We start from the raw sequence: 22194 nt of genomic DNA on the forward strand, positions 1-22194 counted from the left end.
TCTATTTTGGCTTGCTTGACAGCTGGTTCCCCTACGCTGGGATTTTGCTTTCAAAGGGCAGATAGAGCGGGCTGCTGCTGAGTTTGGCAGGTCATGGGGGGACTTTTGCCAGCATGATTGAGCAAGTACAGTTTCATTGGCGCTCATCTTGGCCTGGTTTGTCCTCCTCCTGTGTTGCCATATGCAGGTGTTTCCCAGCTGTTCTCTGTTTTTAAAGATCATGTCCCTGCCTGCTGCCTGTCCTCTGCCCCATTTTGTCAGCCCATGCACCCATGGAGCAGCTTTCCCCTCCTTCACTTCATTCATGTAAGAAGCTTTTGTTCTAAGATGGAAAGGCCTCTCTAGCTCAGTTGCTCATTTCTTTTCTTATCCCAGTTATATTCTTTATCAGCTAAGGTAGCCCCTTTATGGCATATTTTAGCCTCTACTTTCAGCTCCAGTAAGGTTGGAGAGCTGCCTAAATTTGAGTGAATCTTCCATTTTGGGGGAGATTAATATTTATTACTTTTTCTGCAGACTGAAAACATTCCTGTGGTAAGAAGACCTGACAGAAAAGATCTGCTTGCATACCTAAATGGCGAAACATGTGAGTAGAAATTTCTAGGTTACCCGATCCTCCTGGGCTTTCAGGGTCTCTGGTTATTGCTGGTTCTTGGACTGTTGGCACTCCAGACCTAGATTTTGTTTGTGTGGTAGAAAAGCTTTTGATGCCCATCTGAATGCCCTTTGTTTTGAAAAGAACACCAAGCTTCGCTTTTGGGGGGTATTGAAATATTTTTGATAACTGTGTTGTAAGAATGCTTCTGAAAGGACCCCAAAATGATGCAGACGTCCCTTCTCTATTCATAAAGTTTATCAAATGGGCCGTATTGCAAAGCTTGAGAGAGTCTGTAACTTCTGTGGCATTGCCAAAACCTGCACTTGACCAAACTAATGGTCCCTCTATGGCTTTGATTTCCAGAAGTAAGCAGTTTGTATGTTGTCCCACTAGAATTGTCTGTTTTATTGTAGCAAGTAAGTTGTGTGCTTTTCAGCCTAGAAGAGTCTTTAAAGGACTTCACACAAACTGCTTTTAGAAGAAATTTTAAAAATCTTTAATCTTGAGCCAAAAAGAGTGCAGGGCAGTGCCACCTTACCTATAAGTGAGTCTTTCTACCACGTGGAATTGGGCTTAGGATCTGTTATAAAAAAAAAACATTTTTGAATAAATGGTTTCATGAAGAAAGTGAATCAGGGACTCTTAACTCTTATCTGCTGCCCTGTGATAGTTGAAGCATCTGTGGTTGGGGGAAGGCCTGCCTGTGTTGCCTGTGTTGGCAGGGTTTTGAGGGAAGCTGTATTCTGGCAATAGAGAAGGTCATGGGAGATGAGGCGTTTAACCTGTGCTACCTCCGGCCTTTTCCTGGCTGGCAGACCCCTGTGGGCAGAGTGACTGGAAACCTCAGACTGTCTTGCTGAAGCCTCCAGCACTCTGATACTTGTGTTGGATGTTTGTGAATACGTTCAGTTGGTCATTTTCAAATATTTTTTGTATCCATGTGATGGGATAACACTAAAGCATTTTTTTCACCTTGTCCTTGTGTAAACCCATAAAATCCTTCTTCCTGATATGGGGATATTTGTCAGGCAGGTGGTAGTTGGAGCCTGGACCGTACCCAGGGTTTCTGGTCACTGATGGTGCAAGAATCAATCGGATATAGTTTGTGTGTGTTGTTTTTAAAGCATTAAAAGACCTGTCCAGCAGGGTGTCTAGGGTCCACGGCTGGTGACCGTCCCTTCTCCTGACTGAGTTTGGCTGCCCAAGATCACAGCGATGACGTTTGGTTGATTTGCCAGGCAGTGGGGGCCCGGATATCAAGCAGTAGGAGTTCAGTTGGGTTTGGTTACTGTGATCACTGTTGTGCTCTTTAAAAGTTTCACGTTTTGCTTGCGTGGATTTGAAAAATCCCTGAATTTTTCCCTAAGTTGCAGTCCAGGGATCTTTAGCCGTGTCGTGGTTACTCGGTACTATAGTATATGATTTTTTTTGGGCGTCTCGAAGGGTATTGGGTGTATGCTGCTTTCTTTACCCTTACGTTGACTGACTGTAATTTCTGTTTCTCAGCGACATCTTCCAGCATTGACAGGAGTGCGCCATTGGAAATTGGTCTTCAGCGATCCACGCAAGGTAGGGTTTAAAACACCAAGAGCACCAAATATTGATGGGAATATGGGGGTAGAAAACTTGGATTAATGCGGCTCGTTCTGCTCCTTGCAGTTAAAAGAGCAGCAGATGAAATACTTGCGGAAGCAAAGAAGCCGAGAATCGAGGTAAGGCAAGTGCCTGGGGGTGGGGGGGGGGCACGTTGGCGGAGGCTGCAGGCGAATTTCTGGCACTTCCTCATCGTACCAAAATTCAGCCCCATCTCCCTCATTTTGCTCCATTGTTATGTAGAGTTCTTGGTGCCACCTAAGAGAGAGGACACATCACTTTCTTTTTCTGCTCTCTTTGTTTTCTTGTGCTCATCCTTAATCTTGTCGTGTTTTTTTGGTGGGGAGGGGAATTTTCATTTTTCTTTCCTTTAGTGTCTGTTCCTCTCCCCACTAGTTTATCTGTGTAGCCCAAACTTACAGGTCTATCCTGTAAAGTGCGGCCGCATTTACCCCGCTCCTAAGCCGCGTTCTACTCACTTTCCGGCCGCGTTATCCCTTCCTGCGATCCCGAATCCCCTTAAACCTACTCCTACCGCGTCCTAAAATCCCCGGCCAACCCCTTCCGCACGCGGCATGTATATTGCATGCAAACGAGCGAATTAGCTATTCCCTAGCATCCCGTAACCCGCGCCTCGACTATCGCTATCTTTCCCTGCAGTTTTGTCGCACGTTTAACCTGCAAACTTACCGCCTACCCTGACCCCTGCGGTAGAGGCAGGGGTCAGGGTAGGCGGCAAGCTTTCCCCCAGCCCCCGCTCACCTGCCCCGGCCGCGATCATGGGTGCCGGTCTCCGGGGCAGCCCCAGTCCTCTCCCCTCCCCGAAGCAAAAAAAACGTTGCAGCCCCCTCCGATGTCAGGAGGGGGCTGCAAAAAGTAAGTCGCTTTGCCGCTTCGTGCTGCCAGTCCCTTCTCCCCTCCTCCCGGAGCAAGGCTGCTTTTCGCGCCCTGCTTCGGGAGGAGGGGAGGGGGACTGGCAGTCCCGACTTCCTGGTATCTGTCATTTCAAATGACTTTTGAAATGACAGATACCAGCGTGGCGTGAAGCGTTAGGCCTGCGCACCCAGGATACTGTATAGGCGCTCTATCCAGTAAAATGGGTTGCGCGGGCCCTAACGCTTCACGGATCGTTCTTAGACGCGGTTTACATTTGCATGAAATTATAGTTCAGGATCGAGCGGTAGGTGAGCTGCACTGTGCGTGCGGCAACCGCGGGTGCGCCGGGCACTAACGCAGCTCTTCCTACCGCTCGGTACTGGATAGACCTGTTAATTTGTAGGGAAAAATTGGTTGCTAGTTTTTTATTTCATTTGGTGGTGTTGCCCCATTATTCTCTGCCTTCTTATAGATCAGAATTTAAAACTTTAAAAAACGCAAGCAAATCCTAGCCACACAATGGTGAAAACCCTAAAAGCCCAAAGTGAGAAGTGTTGCATGTCCAGGCGAGGCCTGCCCCGTACTCCACACCTGCTTGCAGTTTGGCCTTGCGCAGGCTGGGACTCTCCCTTTCTAAAACTTCACTTTCTCTTTCCTTCACTCTTTTTGTTTGGCTAGAAGTGGTTTTTAGATCCCTCCTCCCATGGGACTCTGTGGCAGGAAAACCTTCCTTCCTCCTCTCTCCTAGCCCTCACGTTCATCCTCTCCCCTCGGCCCCTATCGCTCGCTGTCTCTGATGCTCCGGCTCCATGCAGTCGTCACTTTGAGCTGTGCCGCACGCTGGGGTTCTCGTACTCTCGGGCTTCACGGCCCTCATCTGGTTCTGGTCGCTCTTTAAATTTGTTTGGAATCTGGATAACCCCATGTGTCCTAAAGCTGTGCTCAGCGAGACCTCTGGCTGGGCTTGTGTAAAAATGCAAACAGTCTCTCAGAGCGGTGCAGCTTGTAAAATAACTGGTTGGCCCGTGCCCATTTACGCATGAGCCTTACTGAACTCTGTCCTGGGCTGTGTTGCTTTTTCTGTGTTGGATCTGGTTTTTGGAATAAAACGCTCATTGTAGGTATAAGGTGATACTTGAACAGCACTTCGGTGCTTTATTATAGTATTTAAATTGTATTTATTTTTTTGACAAGGTTTGCATTCTTCCGGTTTGCCTGCATATTGGTTATCTGTGCCACTAGTCCTACCTAGTGAGGAATTACATAACCAGCTCATTAACATCTCATTCACTCAATTAATAGTTTTATTCCAAAAGCTGTTGGCTAGTGTTGGGCAGTAATTTCATTGTCACTTTACCTGAACAATAGCTTTAAGCTCACGTAGGCTGTGATCTTCCTTTTTGCTTCCTCCAAGCAGCTGTTGAGAAATAGCTCCAGGCTTTTCTTCCTAGTTGGTCCTCTTTGGGAGCACAGACGTAAGAGGAGACTGCTCAGTCTGAGCGCTTTGAGGTGGCAGAGCCTCAGACTTGCAGTATGGTGACACCTAGTGGCCAAGCATAGAACAGCATTGATGTCAGGCATGTTGGGCTCTTGAGAGGAGGGTGGGAGTTAGGGGGAAGCTTCTGTGAATGATGCAAAAATAAAAGGCACAACTCATGGGCTTTTTGTTCCAGGATGAGGAGTGTGTGCGTCGTGACAAGGAGCGCTTGGCTGCTCGACTGGAAGGCCATAAAGAAGGCATTGTCCAGACGGAACAGATCAGGTAATTTTTGTGTTTTTTTATAAAATCCTGTACATATTTTGGGCTCCTTAGCAGTAACTTGCATCGTCTATGCTTGGCATGGTAGAATCCTTTCCCAGAAGAGATGGGCATCGTCGATCTGAAGGTGCATGTCTATTTTTGTGTTTAATTTACTCGACATCCTCATTTTATTGCAAATATCCTAAAATGAAAGGTGGCTGCTTTTATTGTTCCTTTAGTGTTATAGGGACATCCTCCATTTTGGCTATTGAGCAGATAAGAAATTCACCCACCAATGTGTAATGCATTGCTGGGTGCTCTTCAGTGTAACCAGATAGCGGCACATGCTCAGGAAGCCCGTCTGTAAAGCAGGCTCCCCATACGTACCCGGATCAGTCCAGACTCCTGGGTTTTGCCTCCCAGAGAAAGTTTGAGGCTCCACCTCATAACCCGGTGTGCCACCTGTTACTCCTCAGTATTCCTCTGTCTCCAGCAGATGGAAGTGGTGCAAAACCTGTGGTTCTGTACCTGAGCCCAGAAAAAACAAAACAAAACAGGAGAGCAGAACTTCTGTGTAGCAAGGAATAGGTCTCCCAGGGGGTTGGGAGGGTCCTGGTGGGACTATCCACCCTGGTTGTAAGCAGGAATGAGCAGGGATTGGTGGCTCCTCTGTGTGCCGGGGGTGATAGCTGGGGGACCAGTTCCCTCCCCCTCTTTGCTGCCTGCAGTCTCTGCCAACTCTCAGGGACGTAATTCTCCTCTGCATTACCTTCCCTGCTGCTAATCGTGAGTTTAACAAAAAAGACCACAGGGATGCAGGGAGTCCTTGCTGCAGGAGTGATTCACTGCGGGTGAGGCCCACCTGTGCGAGGGATTGTGCTTTGGGCAGCGAGTTTTTGTCTGGGCTTTCCCCCTCCCCTAACCCTCGGCATGGATCGGTGCTTTTGGCGGGCTTTGCCGCGTCCTCGCTATGCCCTGCGGCAGCCGGTGCTCTGCGTGTGGGGAGAGGCTCCCGAGACCCGCTGCGGCAGGATTTGCTGCACCTGCCTCCACGGAGGGGAAGGACCTTCCGGTGCTCCTATGGTAGTTCCCAGCTCACAAGTCTCTCCAGGTCCATTGCTGGCTGCGTCTGAGCCTTGGGCCGACCCGTTCCCTCTTAGTGCGGGAACAGCGGCCATTTTGGGAGCATTTCGCATGGCAGTGGAGGCATTGAGAGGGGAATCCCCCCCCCCCCCCCCCGAGCATTTTCCTGCCGATTCAAGCCCCGATAGGGCCCGGGGGGCCTTGGGAGAGATCTGAGGACCAGGACCCGGTCATCGGACCTGCCATGGGGGCCTCTGGGATTTCCCCAGAGTTCATCCTGCTCATGCATCAGGCCTTTTTGGCCAGCAGTGCCCGCAAGAGAGGGAGTCTGGGGATCTGTTTGCTGGTAGATCCCCCTCAGAAGCTACCCAGAAAGGCTGAAGTCTCCCTGGCTGTCTGCATCCCTAGGATGCGTTCTCCCAAGCCCCGGACACAGATGTTAGAGGACTCCTTGGAGGGCTTGGACCCAGCTCAGGGTCGAGCTAACCGTTCTCCTCCCCCCTTAGGGGCTCCCGAGACCAGCAATGATGGGGGCCCAGGAGTGCCCCTGGAAGGGGATGACACTAAGGTGATGCGCTTTTTCCAATGGGATGAGCTGGCTCCATTAATTCCTCATGTCCTGGCAGAGCTGGACATTGAACCTACGGTGGCGGATCTGAGCCCGAACACGGTGGACCCGGTTTTGGCGGGCTTACAGGATCCGCATGCGGCTTCCCCTGCATGAGCTGATGAAGTAGCTTATGATCCGGGAGTGGGACTTCCCAGCGGCAAGCCTCGTAGTCGGCAGGGCGATGGACAAGCTCTATCCTTTACCAGAAGATATGTTGGAACTGCTGCAAGTTCCGAAAGTCGACGCCTTGGTCTCAGTGGTCACGAAGAGGACTACCATTCCAATCGCCGAGGCGACAGCTTCAAAAGATCTTCAGGATCAAAAACTGGAGGTCCTCCTCAAACAAATTTTTTGAGGTCTCTGCTCTCGGCAGTCTGCAGCAGTTATGTGCTGCGGGCAAGCCTACGGTGGGTGCAACAGTTGCAGAGCGCCAAGGACCTCTTGCCCCCAGAGAGGTTGGAGGTGGCCGTGGCTTACGGCGCCGACTCCCTGTATGACCACCTTCGCACTTCCTCCAGGACTCTGGCCTTAGCGGTTTTGGCTCGGGGGCCCTTCCCTTTAAAGGGAAGCTTCTTTTTGGGGAGGACATGGAGCAGCTGATTAAGAATCTGGGGGATAAGGGTACATACAGGGAAAGGAAAATTGGGTCTTACCTGCTAAGATTCATTCCTGTAGAACGGCCCAGATGCCCACCCATATCGGAGGTTGGCATGATTGGAGAGTCCACTCTATTTCTGATGTTCGTCTCTCTCTTTGCTGAGGTTTGGCATAGGTGCTGCAGAAAATAGGCAACCAGTTAAGTTGTTAGATTGTTCCTACTCCTGCTCGTTCAGGGGAAAGAGTTTAGTATTCATTCAATTAGGTTTGTTTTTCAGTGTTAGGCTTGGGTACTGATCAATACTGAGGAGTAACAGGAGGCACACCAGGTTATGAAGTGGAGCCTCTGAAACGTTCTCTGTCTCCATCTGCTGGCAGGGAGGCAAAACCCAGGAGTCTGGACTGATCCGTGGTAGTACAGGAACAAAAATAATCAGGTAAGACCCAATTTTCCTATCTTGAAAGTAAGAGCCAGCATGTTCCTGAATGATTTAGCAACACTTAAAGCAAGAACAAATTGGTCAGGCAAAAGCAGGATTACTAGATAATTGGCAAATTAGCGGCATGTGTTTGAATCCATATATTTTGTTTTCATTTCTTGGCATTAAAACTTTTCTGAAAGAGGGTATTCCCTGTACGTACTAGGATCAGTCCAGACGGTGGGTTATGTCCCCCGTCCAGCAGATGGAGTCAGAGCAAACTTCGGAGGGTGCTGGCATATAAGCTGGTGCACCCCTCCTGTATCCTCAGTATCTCTCTGACTCCAGCAGATGTGAGAAGGGGAACTCATAGTTCCCTCTACTGAGTGACTTGTCACTTGTTTGTTTTTCTTATTATTCTCTCTTACGGTGGATCAAGTTATTATATCTTATTAGTTGGAAAAAAAAAAAAAAAAAGTTTTGTTCTAGTGGTGAGCCGGTTCGGCTGGCGCCACGTTTTGTTTCTGTTCAGGCTTGCCATTTGGACTGCCTCTTCCTTCCTTCCCCCCCCTGTTTCACTTCCTATCCCGGAGGGGCACAGGGTAAGTGTTTTGGGGGGGAGTTTTTGTATTTTTTCTTCCTTCTAGCGCGCTTTGGCGTTCCCTGACGGTGGATGCTGGTGGGGCCAGCCTCTCCCCTCACTCCAGTCGCGGTCTTTCGCCCTCTCCCCGCGGTCCCGCGACGTCACATTCCCCGGGACCGCAGGCGGCAAGGACGTTTCATTCCCCTGCCGCCCCGGGGCTGTTGGGGCGGTTTTGAGTTGAGCTCGGGCGCGGCGCCCCGCTCCTCCCGCGGCAGCGATGCAGCGCGTCCGTTGTTCAGCCTGTGGCGGCCCGGGTCAAGCCGCATCGAGGGACGGTCTCTGCGGAAGGTGCCTTCCTGGAGGGGAGACTAGCACCGCTCTCCTGCCCACTTCTCCACCGCGAGCCGAGCGCCGCGGGTCTCGGGGGCTGGGCCCGCCCCCGTCGTTGGCGGGAGCGGCGGCCATCTTGGAGCTGGAAAGCAGCATGGGCTCTGACGCAGAAGAAACCTCGGGGGATTTTTTACCTCTGGCGCCCACGAGCCTGGATCCGGGGCCTCTTCCCTCCTCCTCAGGGCTTTCCAAGGACCCCCTTCCCACCCCTTCAGCGGGCCCATCGGGTTTCTCGGCGGATTTTGTGGTGCTCATGCACCAAGCGTACCTACAGAGCCTGAATCCACAGGGGGGCTCGGTTCCCGCTCCCCCTCCCGCTAAAGCCCCAAGACTGGCAGGTGTGTCGGTGGCTGGATCAGGGGCCGGGGGAGGCAGCCCCCGGGCCCCCCTGATTACGCCCGCGCCCCTATCGGGGCTGGGGGGCGACCCGGCGTCGCAGGCGGACGACGAGACACTCTCAGCACACCTGGAATGCGACGACCCGCGGGTCCTGCGGATCTTCCGCAAGGAGGAATTGACGGATCTCATTCCGCACGTGCTTCAGGAATTGGACCTTGACCCCCCAGTCGAGCCCCCGGGGCCTCCAGCGCCTTCTGTGGCCTCCGCTACGTCCAAGGGTGATCCTGTCTTAGCGGGTCTCCGCCCCATGGCACGGACGTTTCCGATCCATGATTCCTTCCTACACCTCCTCGTGAGGGAGTGGAATAACCCGGAGGCGTCCCTTCGGGTTAGCAGGGCCATGGATAAGCTCTATCCTCTCCCGAGCGATTTTCTGGATCTTCTGAAGGTCCCCAAGGTTGACTCAGCGGTTTCCGCCGTCACGAAAAGCACCACGATTCCGGTCACGGGAGGCACTGCCCTACGGGATATCCAGGACAGGAAGCTGGAGGTCGCCCTCAAGAAGATCTACGAGGTCTCGGCGCTGGGAGTCCGCGCGGCCATATGCGGTTCCCTTACCCAGAGAGCCGGTTTGCGGTGGGTCCAACAGCTCCTCACTTCCCAGCAGTTGCCACCGGACGAGGCGGCTCACGCTGACCGGCTGGAGGCGGTGATCGCCTACGGAGCGGACACGTTACATGACCTGCTGCGGGTCCTGGCGAGGACCATGGCGTCGGCGGTGTCCGCCAGGCGCCTCCTGTGGCTACGGAACTGGGCTGCGGACGCTTCCTCCAAGTCTAGCCTGGGTGCCCTGCCTTTTAAGGGCAGGTTCCTCTTTGGAGAGGACTTAGATCAGATTATCAAGACCCTGGGAGAGAACTCGGTCCACAAGCTTCCGGAGGACCGTCGCCGGCCCTTTCGTCCGTCCACGGGGTCTCCTAGGAACAGGTACCGCGCTCAGAGGCGCTACAGGGGTTCCAGACAGCAAGGCCCGAGGACCCCGTCAAACCGGTCGCAGTCGTGGACTCGGCCCTTTCGTGGCCGCAGACCCTCCAGGGAATCCTCGGCTCAGGGAGCCCCCGGCAAGTCAACACAATGATGCCAGGCTGGCCCTCTCCTCGCTACCCCGGATTGGGGGGCGCATCGCTCTGTTTTACGAGGAGTGGGCCAACATCACCACGGACCGCTGGGTCCTCGACATCCTAAGGCACGGTTACGCGTTGGAATTTGTCCGGTCTCCCAGGGACAGGTTCCTCTCTTCTCCCTGCGGGTCCAGCCACAAGCGGCTGGGGATACAGCAGACGCTGGACCGCCTCCTGGACCTGGGAGCCATTGCGCCCGTCCCCTCAGGAGAGGTGGGCTCGGGCCATTATTCAATTTACTTCGTGGTTCCCAAAAAGGACGGGTCCTTTCGCCCTATTCTGGATCTCAAGGAGGTCAACAAGACGCTTCGGATCTCCAGGTTTCGTATGGAGACGCTCCGCTCCGTCATCGCGGCGGTTCATCAGGGGGAGTTCCTAGCCTCCCTCGATCTCACGGAAGCTTATCTGCACATCCCGATCCGTCCGGACCATTGGAGGTACCTTCGTTTCAAGATCTTGGGTCAGCACTTTCAGTTCCAGGCGCTGCCCTTCGGTCTGGCGACCGCGCCCAGGACTTTTACCAAGGTTATGGTAGTGGTGGCAGCAGCGCTGAGGAGGGAAGGCATTCTCGTACACCCTTACTTGGACGACTGGCTCATCAGAGCGAAGTCCTTGCCGCAAGGGCGGGCGGCTGTCGACAGAGTTGTGTCCTTCCTACAGTCCCTTGGCTGGGTGGTGAACTTCAACAAGAGCAGTCTCCTTCCGTCCCAACGGCTGGATTTCCTGGGGGCGCGCTTCGACACGGTACAGGGCAAGGTCTTCCTGCGGCCGGACAAGGCGCAAGCCCTGCGGGAGCTGATCATCCGGTTTTCTGCTCTCCAGGTTCACACGGCGCGGGACTACCTGCAGGTTCTCGGCTCTATGGCGTTCGCAATCAGCCTAGTCCCCTGGGCGTTTGCACACTTGAGGCCCCTGCAAAGGTCCCTTCTCTCGAGATGGAAGCCGGTCTCCCAGGACTATCAGGCGATTCTTCCTCTCCCGCCGACAGCCAGGGCCAGCTTGCGATGGTGGTTGGATCCCAGGAATCTATCCCAAGGATGCCCCCTGGAGACGCCGGACTGGACTGTGGTTACCACCGATGCCAGCTTGTCCGGCTGGGGGGCAGTGTGTCTCCGGAGCTCGGCGCAGGGTCTGTGGACGAAAGAACAGACGACCTGGCCAATCAACCGCCTGGAGACCCGGGCGGTCCGGTTGGCTCTCGAGCAGTTCCTACCCATGATCAGGGGACGGGCGGTCCGGGTCCTCTCGGACAATGCAACGACGGTGGCCTACATCAACCGGCAAGGGGGCACCAGGAGCAGACAAGTGGCGCTGGAAGCGGCGCGTCTGATGGATTGGGCGGAACGTTTCCTGGACCGTCTGGAAGCCTCCCACATCGCCGGGGTGGACAACATCCAGGCGGATTATCTGAGTCGTCAGGTGTTGGATCCGGGAGAGTGGTCCCTCTCCGACGAGGCGATGGCTCTCATTGTCAGACGCTGGGGGACGCCCGCGTTGGATCTCATGGCGTCAGCGGTCAACGCGAAAGCCTTTCGGTTCTTCAGCCGTCGGCGGGAGCGCGGCGCGGAGGGCGTCGATGCCCTAGGCCTTCCCTGGCCCCCTCGACTGTTGCTCTACGTTTTTCCCCCCTGGCCCCTCGTGGGCAAGGTGCTAAGGAGAATAGAAAAACACGTCGGGCGGGTCATTCTAGTGGCTCCGGAGTGGCCGCGGCGCCCGTGGTTCGCGGATCTCCTTCGTCTGGCGGTGGGCGAGCCTCTTCGTCTCTCGCACCTGCCACGACTGCTCCGCCAGGGCCCGGTATTTTCGGAGCAGGCGGAACACTTCTGTCTTGCGGCGTGGCTTACGAGAGGAGGGGCCTCTTGCGCAAAGGCTACGCCGGTCCCGTGGTAGATACGCTTCTCCAGGCGCGGAAGACCTCCACATCGGTCGCTTATGTGCGGGTATGGAAGGTTTTTGAGGTCTGGTGCTCGGCGCGGGGGGCTCTCGCCACTGCAGTATCCCGTCATCTAGTGCTGGCGTTCCTGCAGGAGGGGCTGGAGAAGGGCCTCTCCTATAATTCCCTGCGGGTGCAGGTCTCCGCTCTCGCGTCACTGGCTCGTGCCGCGGGACGGCCTGGCCTGTCGGCTCATCCGGACATCTCGCGTTTCCTCCGGGGAGTTAAGCGTCTACGTCCGCCGGTGCGTCCTCTCTGTCCTTCGTGGAATCTCAACCTGGTCTTGCAGGCTCTCGGGGGCCCTCCCTTTGAGCCCCAGCGGCAGGCCACTCTCAAGGACATCACTCTGAAGGCGGTCTTCCTGGTCGCCATCGCTTCGGCGCGGCGTATTTCCGAGCTGCAGGCTCTTTCGTGTCGGGAACCCTTCCTCCGGTTCACGGACTCGGGGGTTCACATCCGGACTGTCCCTTCTTTCCTGCCAAAGGTGGTTTCCTCCTTCCACGTGAACCAGGTTGTGGAGCTGCCTGCCTTCCCGGCTGATGCTCCCCTGTCGCTTCGCCGCCTGGACGTGAAGCGCACCCTTCTCCGTTACTTGGAGGTGACTAACGAGTTCCGGGTCTCCGATCACCTTTTCGTGCTATGGTCGGGGCCTAGGAAGGGTGGTCAAGCTTCCAAGACTACGATTGCGCGCTGGCTCAAGGAGGCGGTGACTTCGGCGTACATCGGTTCCGGAAAGGATCCCCCGCCTGGTCTCAAGGCTCACTCCCTCCGAGCCCAGGCTGCCTCCTGTGCGGAGTCTCAGCTCGTCTCGGCGCAGGAGATTTGTCGTGCGGCGACATGGAAGTCTCTCCACACGTTCTCCAGACATTACCGGCTCCATGTACAGGTATCTGAGTCTGGTTCCTTTGGGGACAGGGTCCTTCGAGCAGGCTTCCCGGGGACCCACCTGGTTTAGGGAAGCTTTGGTACATCCCACCGTTGGGACTGATCCTAGTACGTACAGGGAAAAGAAAATTACTTCTTACCTGCTAATTTTCGTTCCTGTAGTACTATGGATCAGTCCAGACGCCCTCCCTGGACGTCTCTTGAGATCTAGGAGGGAACCTGCTCGTTCGTCTCTCCTGTCTTCCTATTCTCCTGGTTATTTTCCCTTCGGGGATCTGACCCTGTGTGTCTGTGTTTGTCCCTGTTTGGACAGTTCTTATTGCACGTTGCATAGTTTTTTCTTTTTCACGGTTTACGTTGATTGTTCAGGGTTTTTGCTTGATCCACCTGCCTTGGTCTGTCCAGTACTCTTCCTTGGCTTTGATATTCTCGATACTGAGGATACAGGAGGGGTGCACCAGCTTATATGCCAGCACCCTCCGAAGTTTGCTCTGACTCCATCTGCTGGACGGGGGACATAACCCACCGTCTGGACTGATCCATAGTACTACAGGAACGAAAATTAGCAGGTAAGAAGTAATTTTCTTTTCCTGACCCTGCTGTCAGGGTTATGTTGCTGCAGTGACTGAGTGAGGCCGAGCATAGCAGTGCCTCGATCTACTGTAGGTGCAGCTTACAGCAATTTTAGATCCTGTTCTTCAGGAATGAAAAAGAGCTTAGTCATGATGTTCACTGCCTCCAGAATCTTGCCAGAAATACAGGGGTAATTAGTCCGGCCTGGAATGTGGCACTCTTTGAGAATGCAATGCAGGTTTGACAAATGGCTGCTCCTCTCGGGCAGCCCTTCATGTTAATTGGGTCAAACAGGGTTGATGCCTGGGACTGCTAACTTGTATTTGGTTCCCATTCTTCAGTAGAAGAACAGAAGATGTGCCAGGCTGAGTCAGACCAAAATGTCATTGAGCCCAGCATTCTGCCTTTGACAGTGGCCAGGCTGGGTTTTAGGAAGTACTTGGCAGATCCCAAAGTGTATGATTTCCTTGTTGCTTACTTCAGGGATAAGGGATGGGGTTCCCAGAGTCTACCTGGCTTACAGGTCGATACAGTAACGTGCAGTTAAAGATTTCCCGTCTGTAACGAGCTGGGAGCGCACAATACAGACGAGTAAGGCGATCCAGCGATCCAGTCTCCAGTTTCACGCGTCCTTAGCGCTTCCTAAAATAGACACATAACCCTTTCCGCACCCAGCATGTAAATGATGTGTAAATGAACGAATTAGCTGTATAATGAAGGAATTAGCTATTCCCCTCCAATACTGTAATGGGCGATGATATTATCTCCTTAGTAACCCGCTGTTTTGCCGTGGCCTTAACGTGTTAGTTTACCGCCTCCCCCTAGTAGGAGTTAGGACTGTGAGTCTTGTAACAAATCCATCGACACCACTTAAGATACTCAAACACAATAAAAAACAATTAAAAAAAAAAGCGATAAAGAGATGATCGAGAAAATGTAATGCTGTGGGACACACAAAACCTGTCAGAAAAAAAAAATAATTTTAAATACCTCTCACTTTCCGAATCGTGCGGTCATCCAGGCAGCGGCGGGAGCCGGAGGGCCGCGTGGGTCCAGGCGGCGGGAGCCGGGTGTTCCATCGAGGCCGCGGGCGGATGGACGCATTTAATCGAGGCTGCGGGGGCGGGTGGGCGTGCGTTGGTTTCAGGCGGGCGGCAGCGGCGGCGGGATCCGGGTGGGCGCGTGTTTAATCGAGGCTGCGGGCGGATGGGTGCGTGTTTAATCGAGGCCGCGGGGGCGGGTGGGCGTGCGTTGGTTTCAGGCGGGCAGCGGTGGCGGGATCTGGGTGGGCGCGTGTTCAATCTAGGCCGCGGGCCGGGTCGCAGAGGCGCGCATTCATCCAGGCGGAGGAGCCGGAGGCGAAAGCGGCCTCCGGCAGCCCCCACCGGCAGTGAATGAATGCGCGCCTGTGCGACCCGTGCGATTCGGCGCTCACGGCGTGACGTCACGGCATGTGACTGCCTTGAGCACCGAATCGCACGGGTCGCACAGGCGCGCATTCATTCACTGCCGGTGGGGGCTGCCGGAGGCCGCTTTCGCCTCCGGCTCCTCCGCCTGGATGAATGCGCGCCTCTGCGACCCGGCCCGTGGCCTAGATTGAACACGCGCCCACCCGGATCCCGCCGCCGCCCGCCTGAAACCAACGCGCGCCCACCCACCCCCGCGGCCTCGATTAAACGCGCCGAACCGCCCGCGGCCTCGATGGAACACCCGGCTCCCGCCGCCGGCCGCCTGGACCCACGCAGCCCTCCGGCTCCCGCCGCTGCCTGGATGACCGCACGATTCGGAAAGTGACAGGTATTTAAAATTTTTTATTTTTTTTTTTATAACATTCAGGTTTTTATATTTTTGGTTTTTTGTTTTTTACACTTCCTGGTACCTGTCATTTCAAATGTCATTTGAAATGACAGGTACCAGCGCACCCAGGTTACTGTATAGGCGCTGTGTTAAGCGCCTATACAGTAAAATGGGTTGCGCGGGCATAACCCTTCCCTATCGCTTCACAGCCGCGGCATGCATTTGCATGCAATTAGAGGAGATTATCGGGGACTTAGTGAAGAGAACTGTGCGTGCGGGGAGGAAGGGTGCGCCTGACACTGCCGCACTGTTTCTACCGCGGCCTTACTGTATCGACCTGTTAGTTATTTTATGGAATTTTCCTTCAGAAGCTTGTCCGACCCCCTTTTAAACCTAGCTATGCTGGATGCCTTGACTACATCCTCTGACAACAAATTCCATAGCTTAATTGTGTATTGAGTGAAAGAATGTCTCTAATTTATTTTAAATCTCTTAAATACTAGGAAATGGTAAATAGCTGTTTCACTGTGTTCAGGATTTCATAAACTCTTGATTTCCCCTCTGTTGTCTCCTTAGGTTGAGTAGGTTAGGGCTCTTCAGCTTTTCTTCATACAGGACTTGTTCCATCCTCTTTTTCTAGTTCTACTGTATCTTCCTTTACATGGGGTGACCAAAACTGCACACTTCCCTAGCTGCAGTCACCCTATAGATCTATACAGAGGTATTACAACTTTGTTTCAGTTCTTTTGCAGTTAACATTCTGTTTCCATCTTTGCGTGCTGCTGTACACTGAGCTGAGAATTTCAACTTATTGTCCTCGGTGACTCCAAGATCCTCTTTCTGGGTGCCCGGCATTGTGTATCTACGGATAGAATTATTTGTAGTTATTCACATGAAACTTCACCTGCCATTTAGATACTCGGTTCCCCAGTCTTTCAAGGTCTGCTTTAAATATTTTTGTTCACTGCATAGTGGAAAATACTTCAGAATAGAAACTCGGTGACTTCATATAAGATGCCCAAAGTCTACAGGCCTTAAACAAGCTTTCAGCGGCAAGGGCCTTTTCTAATCATTGGTCACTGTGAGATGTTTTTAGGAACGCTTCCGTGGCTGAAGCTGAACAGATATGCACTTACGTTGTGAAGCTCTCTAGTCCAATTTTCACAGTCGAGAGCACAATTATTATGCGGCTGAGTGAGTAAATCCGACACTGTACCGACACTCAGTGTTTTGGAGAGAACCTCCTTCTTCAGGGAGTCGGATATCAGGGGATGCAGCATCCCAACCTCCAGACCCTGTTGCTCACAGCCTAGATGTTGAGAGCTCTTGGGTCCTGATGGCTTTTAGAAAGCCTTCCAGTAGAAAACTTTATGGACTGAAGTGGAGGGGGTTATCTGTGTGGTGTGAGCAGAAGGCCTTATAGATCTGTTCTCCTATCCCACACAAAAATTGCTTGACTACCTTCTACACCTGTTGAAAGCTGGCTTAAAGACCAACTGTTAGAATTTATCTCAGTGCAGTTGGCACATACCACCAAGGTGTATATGGTAAGCCCATCTCTGTACAGCCTATAGTTGTACGTTTCATGCAGGGCCTGCTTCAATTGAAGTCTCCCCTGAGGCCCCCTGCTGTGTCTTGGGACCTCCAACGTGGTGGTAGCTCAGGTGATGAAAGCTCCTTTTGAGCTGCTGCACATCTGAGACCTGAAGTACCTGACCTGGAAGGTCATATTTTTGGTAGCAGTCACCTCATGGTGCAAGGTCAGCGAGCTCCAGGCCTTAGTGACTTATCCATTTTACACTGTTTCATTGACATGGTGGTCTTGCGTCCGCACACTAAGTTCCTGCCTAAGATGTGGCAGACTTGATCTTAACCAGTCAATCGTCCTGCCAACGTATTTTCCCAGGCCTCATTCAGAAGCACTGCACAGATAGACTGCAGGCGAGCCTTAGCCTTCTCTCTGGAGTGGACAGAAGCCTATAGACGGTCCATCCAACTTCTTATTTTTTTATAAGAATAGGTTGGAGGAGAAGTCCATTACCTGCTTCTTGGAGGAGAAGTCCATTACCTGCTATTAAGTTCACTTAGAGAATAGCCACTGCCATTAGCAATGGTAACATGGAATAGACTTAGTTTTTGGGTACTTGCCAGGTTCTTATGGCATGGATTGGCCACTGTTGGAAACAGGATGCTGGGCTTGATGGACCCTTGGTCTGACCCAGTATGGCATTTTCTTATGTTCTTAGGTTGGGTGTTGCTGTTGCCAAACAGATACTGTCTAATTGGCTAGCAGATTGCATCGTCTTCTGTTATGCCCAGGCGGGACTGCATCTTGGGGTCATGTCAAGGCTCATTCTGTCAGCCATAGCAGCGTTGGTGGCCCACTTGTGAGCAGTACCCGTGGAGGAGATCTGCAAAGCTGCAGCGTTGAGTTCTCTCCACACATTAACCTCATTACTGTCTGGATAGAGATGGCAGACGTGACAGTAGAACCCAACTCTCCTGCCTAGGGCCCATTGTTGGTATTCAGGCTGTTTCTCCCTCTATTACCAACAGCACAGGTGGTATGTGCTTGTTGGCACCTGATCGGGTCGCTGTTTGTCCCCTTTTGTGTTGGGGAGCCGCCTGAAGCTAGGGATTCGCCCATGTGTGAACTACCATCCTGCTTGTCCTTTGAGAAAGCAGAGTTGCTTACCTGTGATAGGTGTTCTCAGAGGACCGCAGGATGTTAGTCCTCAAGAAGCCCGCCTGCCAGCCATGAAGTTGGGTTTTTTCTATTTATTTTAATTATAATTCTGTTACAAGATTGGTGAGGAGGCCTTGTGTGGATGCGCTGTAGGGTATGCTGGGCATACTCTGCATGCCTAGTCAGTTGTGGAAACTTTGACTTAAGTTTTCCACATCGGGGCTCCATCTGATGTCACCCATGTGTGAGGGCTAACTTCTTGCTGTCCTTGGAGTACACCTGTTACACTGTTTTATATCGTTCATCTGGGTAAATTTGGAGCTTCCACAGCACAGGGGTTGAATACTTATGCAAGCAGCATTTTTCAGTTTTTAATTTTAGTTTACAAAGCATGCAGAGAAATAATGAATTGTGACTTTGAAAGTTTACTTTTAAGAGCCTTCTGGTTTGCAATAAACATACTGTCTGGAACAATATGCAGGACATTGTATATTGTGAAAGTTAAGTGTAGCTGTCTTGCTTTAGCACACTGGTTGACTTATTTGTAAGCAAGGGTTTTCCCACACTTTGGGTTTTTATTTAGTTATGTTTGTAAAAGAATGAGCAGGGTGCATGGCTTTTAATGTTTTCTGATCATGATTTATTAAATGTTCAATTATATTTATGATTTTTTAAGATGAATCACAGATTCTAAAAAATTGTGTAATAGGTGTTCAGATATAGAAAGGTGATTATGTGCAGTGTTTCTGATACTTCTTGAATCTTATATTTGAGTGGTGTGTTGTATGTTTGTATGTGTCTGTATCTAAAAGGGTATTTCTAGTGAAGGAAAAGAGTAAAATATTGGCACTGGATGGTTTGGGGGTATTTCACTTCTGATTTGGCTCAGGCTGAACATTCATTCCTATGTGCAAGCTGCTTGGCCTGTGTGAAACAAATTGATTTGTTCAATTCTCAGTGAACCGGTGCCTATAACATTTAAAAAAAAAAAAAATTGCCATTGAGGTTTAGAACTGTTCCACATCATAGCATTGGGACCAAAGATGGCCCAGACCTGGAGACTGCCTTGCACCCCCAGCTGGCGCCGCCGCTGCACATACTTTACTTGTTCTGCTAATAAATAGGGAGCTTTGACTTCCAGGACCTTTGATTGGGCACTTAACTACTGAAATTTCTAAACTTGTCAAATTATTATTCTAGGAAAATAGGACTAAAAATCACTCCATGCAGTTTTTATTGATCCTCTTCATTATAATGCAGTATGGTAAAGGTTATCAATAGCCAACAACTATCACTAGAGTTAAGTGACTGTTGGTGCCATTAACTATAAAAACAATCTTTTACTTATTTTGTACTGTGCAGTATTGTCAATTGTGAATGTCCAATTGTGATCTCTCAAAGTATATTTGGCACAAAACTGTTTAACATTGAGCAGTTCTCTTGAATGGCAGAACACCTGTGGATACAGAATATGACAGATTTCTGGAAAGCACATCTCATCTTCCTGCTTTCTCTTGCTACTGCACTACACAGATCCTACTTGATCCCACTTCACCTTTGCTTCCCCTATTCAGGATCCTCCTTGTCACAGGCTTTCTTGGATTCCAAAATTCTGTTGCTTCTTCCTTGTTAGACTGTTCCATGTATGACCATTTCTTTAGGCGACTCCAGAGTTTACCTCCTTCTGTCTTGTTCTGTGACTTCCTTTCCACTAAAATATTCTTTCCTAGTGTGTAGCCAGATGGACTCAACCAAGGGGTTATGTGCTCCCCTGCTAGCAGATGGAGACTGAGTCAGGTTTCAAAGCTCACATCATACCCCTGCAGTCATACCCCATCCAGTTATACCTCTGTAGCGACCTCAGCCATTCAGTACCTCTCCTGCTCCTAGCAGATATGGATTGTACCTTCCCTATTGGGAACTCAATACTCTTTAGAAGAGGAAATTTTAGCTTTAAATTGGAGAAAGATTGAGCCCCGCTCTCCTGTGGTGATACCTAATGGTCCCCCAGTTGAGAATTCCTGAGGTGATTTCTGAGATCCCTCAGAGGTGTTCCTTGGTCCGGTAGCCGGTTCCCGGTATGGACTTTGCTGCTGAAGCAGCTGAAAGGCAGCAGGTGCAAGAAACTGAGCACGGCGGTGATGGCCAAAGCCCGTTCTCCCTGCAGCCGGAGACAGTCTCTGTATTCAGCAGGAAAGCCCTGAACCCAAGTAAGTAGAGAAGAACTCCTCCTATTCAGAGACATGGAAGGGCTTCTGTAAGTCTTTCCTCTGGTCTCCTTGCTCAGCATGCTGTACTGACGACATTCCCGATCCTGTTAGGGCAAGGGAAGGGGGTTTACGAGTAGGTTGAGCAGTCCCCCGATGGGCTAGTCCCCATTTCAGACTCAGTGGGCACTCCATGTGGCAGGCTGCGGCGGTGCCATCTTGTGCGCGGTTTAGTGCAGCGCCATTTTCCCCTATTGGCCGTTGGTATGCACGGGCCGGCCCTCATGCACCTAACGCCCACATACATGCACACATACCACAGTGCATAAGTACACCTTACGCTCGTGTACTACCGGCTTAAGGGTGCTTATGTGTACTCGCATTGGGGCGGATCTGCGTGCACTCAAATCCAAGCACTAGCCGGCTGAACGCACAAGACAACTATGGCTCTAGCAGCAAAGAAGTGCAAGTAAAGTCTTTGTGCTGACTGCCATGTTAGGGTTGCACATTCTGACCTAAAATCCTTCCTGTGTCAGCACTGTGAGGAAGCCAGGGAGGGCTAGACCCTTGGAATTTCCCCAAGCCCGGCACCTCCCAGTCAGAGGATGGATCAGCACGACCTTATCCATATTGGCGTTGCTCCCATGGAGGGAATTGCTCCTCCAAGCGGGTTGAGCAGCCCTTGGTGGGCTAGGCCTCACATTAGGCATACCGCGTGGTTGGCCTCATCGGAGCCATCTTGCGCATGTTTCTGTCATATGGCCCCACATAGAACATTGGTACGCGTAGTATGTTGGCTGTGTGCGTAATGTCAGCATGTACTTTGGAGTTGTGAACGTAAATATGTGCTCCTAAGCTGCTTGGCGCATTGTCAGCGCGTATTTAAGAGCACAGTGTCATAAACGCTTACAGGAAAAGCGGAGAGCACGACCCGAGCGTGTACCTCGCTGCGCCCCATCTAGGCACTCTAAATTTGTGATGATTTAAGCACTAGACGATTGGAACTCACAACTATCACCGCCAGTGGTGCCAGGCAACCAAGAAAGAAAGAACCCTAAGTGCCTTGCTTCTTGTGCTGTTTGTATTAAGGCTTCTCAGCCTGACCTAAATTTCAACCTGTCGGCACTGAGGATGTTAAAGGAGAGTTGGCTTCCTCGGTCTTTGATAAGCCCGGCTCCTTCCATTCAGATGAGGGGTTAGCCACAGCCTTAGCTGGAAGCACCCATAACTGGGCCATCAGTGGGAGAGGGAAATTCAGTGGCACCTACCCAGTACTCCTGGGCTAGGCAGGGGCCAACATCATAAACTGCTTCTCATCACAAGGAATCTACCCAGACAGGCTGAAAACTGCCTCCCTCAAACCCCTTCTAAAGAAACCCAACCTAGACACAAGAGAACTCTCCAATTTCCGCCCTATCTCCAATCTCCCTTTTCTCGCTAAACTCATGGAGAAACTGGTCAATACACAACTCTGATTACCTGGAAAAAACCAAAATCCTCTACCCATCCCAATACGGCTTCCGTAAATCATTCAGCACGGAAACCCTACTTATTTCCCTCACTGATCACATCATCATGGGCCTAGACAAAGGGCACTCATTCATGCTAGTTCTTCTAGACATCTCTGCTGCATTCGATACGGTGAACCACTCTATCCTTCTAAATCGCCTCTCAGACATCGGTCTATCAGGAACGGTCCACAGATGGTTCGACTCCTTCCTCAGCAACAGAAGCTTCAAAGTCAAAATCAACAAAGAATCACCCAGCATCAAATCATCATTAGGCGTACCCCAAGGCTCCTCCCTGTCACCTACCCTCTTCAATGTTTACCTCCTTCCCCTCTGCCAGTTGCTAACAAACCTAAAATTAATACATTATCTCTATGCGGACGACGTACAGATTCTGATCCCTATAACAGAATCCCTCTCAAACTCATTTTCTGGGAAAACTGCCTCCAATCCATCAACCGCCTTCTCACCAGTCTGAACCTGGTCCTTAATGCTGCCAAGACCAAACTCCTCATCTCCTCCAACCACACTGACCCACCCTCCCGGCCCCCCCCCCCCCCCCAAACACCCAGATCACGCATGTAAGAGACCTCTT

General features: G+C 51.7%; 1 protein-coding gene across 1 annotated transcript in view; it reads left to right on the plus strand.

Annotated features, from left to right (window-relative positions):
* The window catches only part of CDC73 (cell division cycle 73), a 405302-nt gene that overhangs the window by 7047 nt on the left and 376061 nt on the right, over window positions 1–22194 (plus strand). The window contains exons 3-6 of the mRNA XM_029618749.1: window positions 517–586; window positions 2105–2167; window positions 2258–2310; window positions 4741–4829. Of these exons, the coding sequence (XP_029474609.1) occupies window positions 517–586; window positions 2105–2167; window positions 2258–2310; window positions 4741–4829 (275 nt within the window). The remainder of the gene's footprint in view (window positions 1–516; window positions 587–2104; window positions 2168–2257; window positions 2311–4740; window positions 4830–22194) is intronic.

This window comes from Rhinatrema bivittatum, chromosome 10 (genome assembly GCF_901001135.1).
Source record: "Rhinatrema bivittatum chromosome 10, aRhiBiv1.1, whole genome shotgun sequence".
NCBI classification, from domain to species: domain Eukaryota; kingdom Metazoa; phylum Chordata; class Amphibia; order Gymnophiona; family Rhinatrematidae; genus Rhinatrema; species Rhinatrema bivittatum.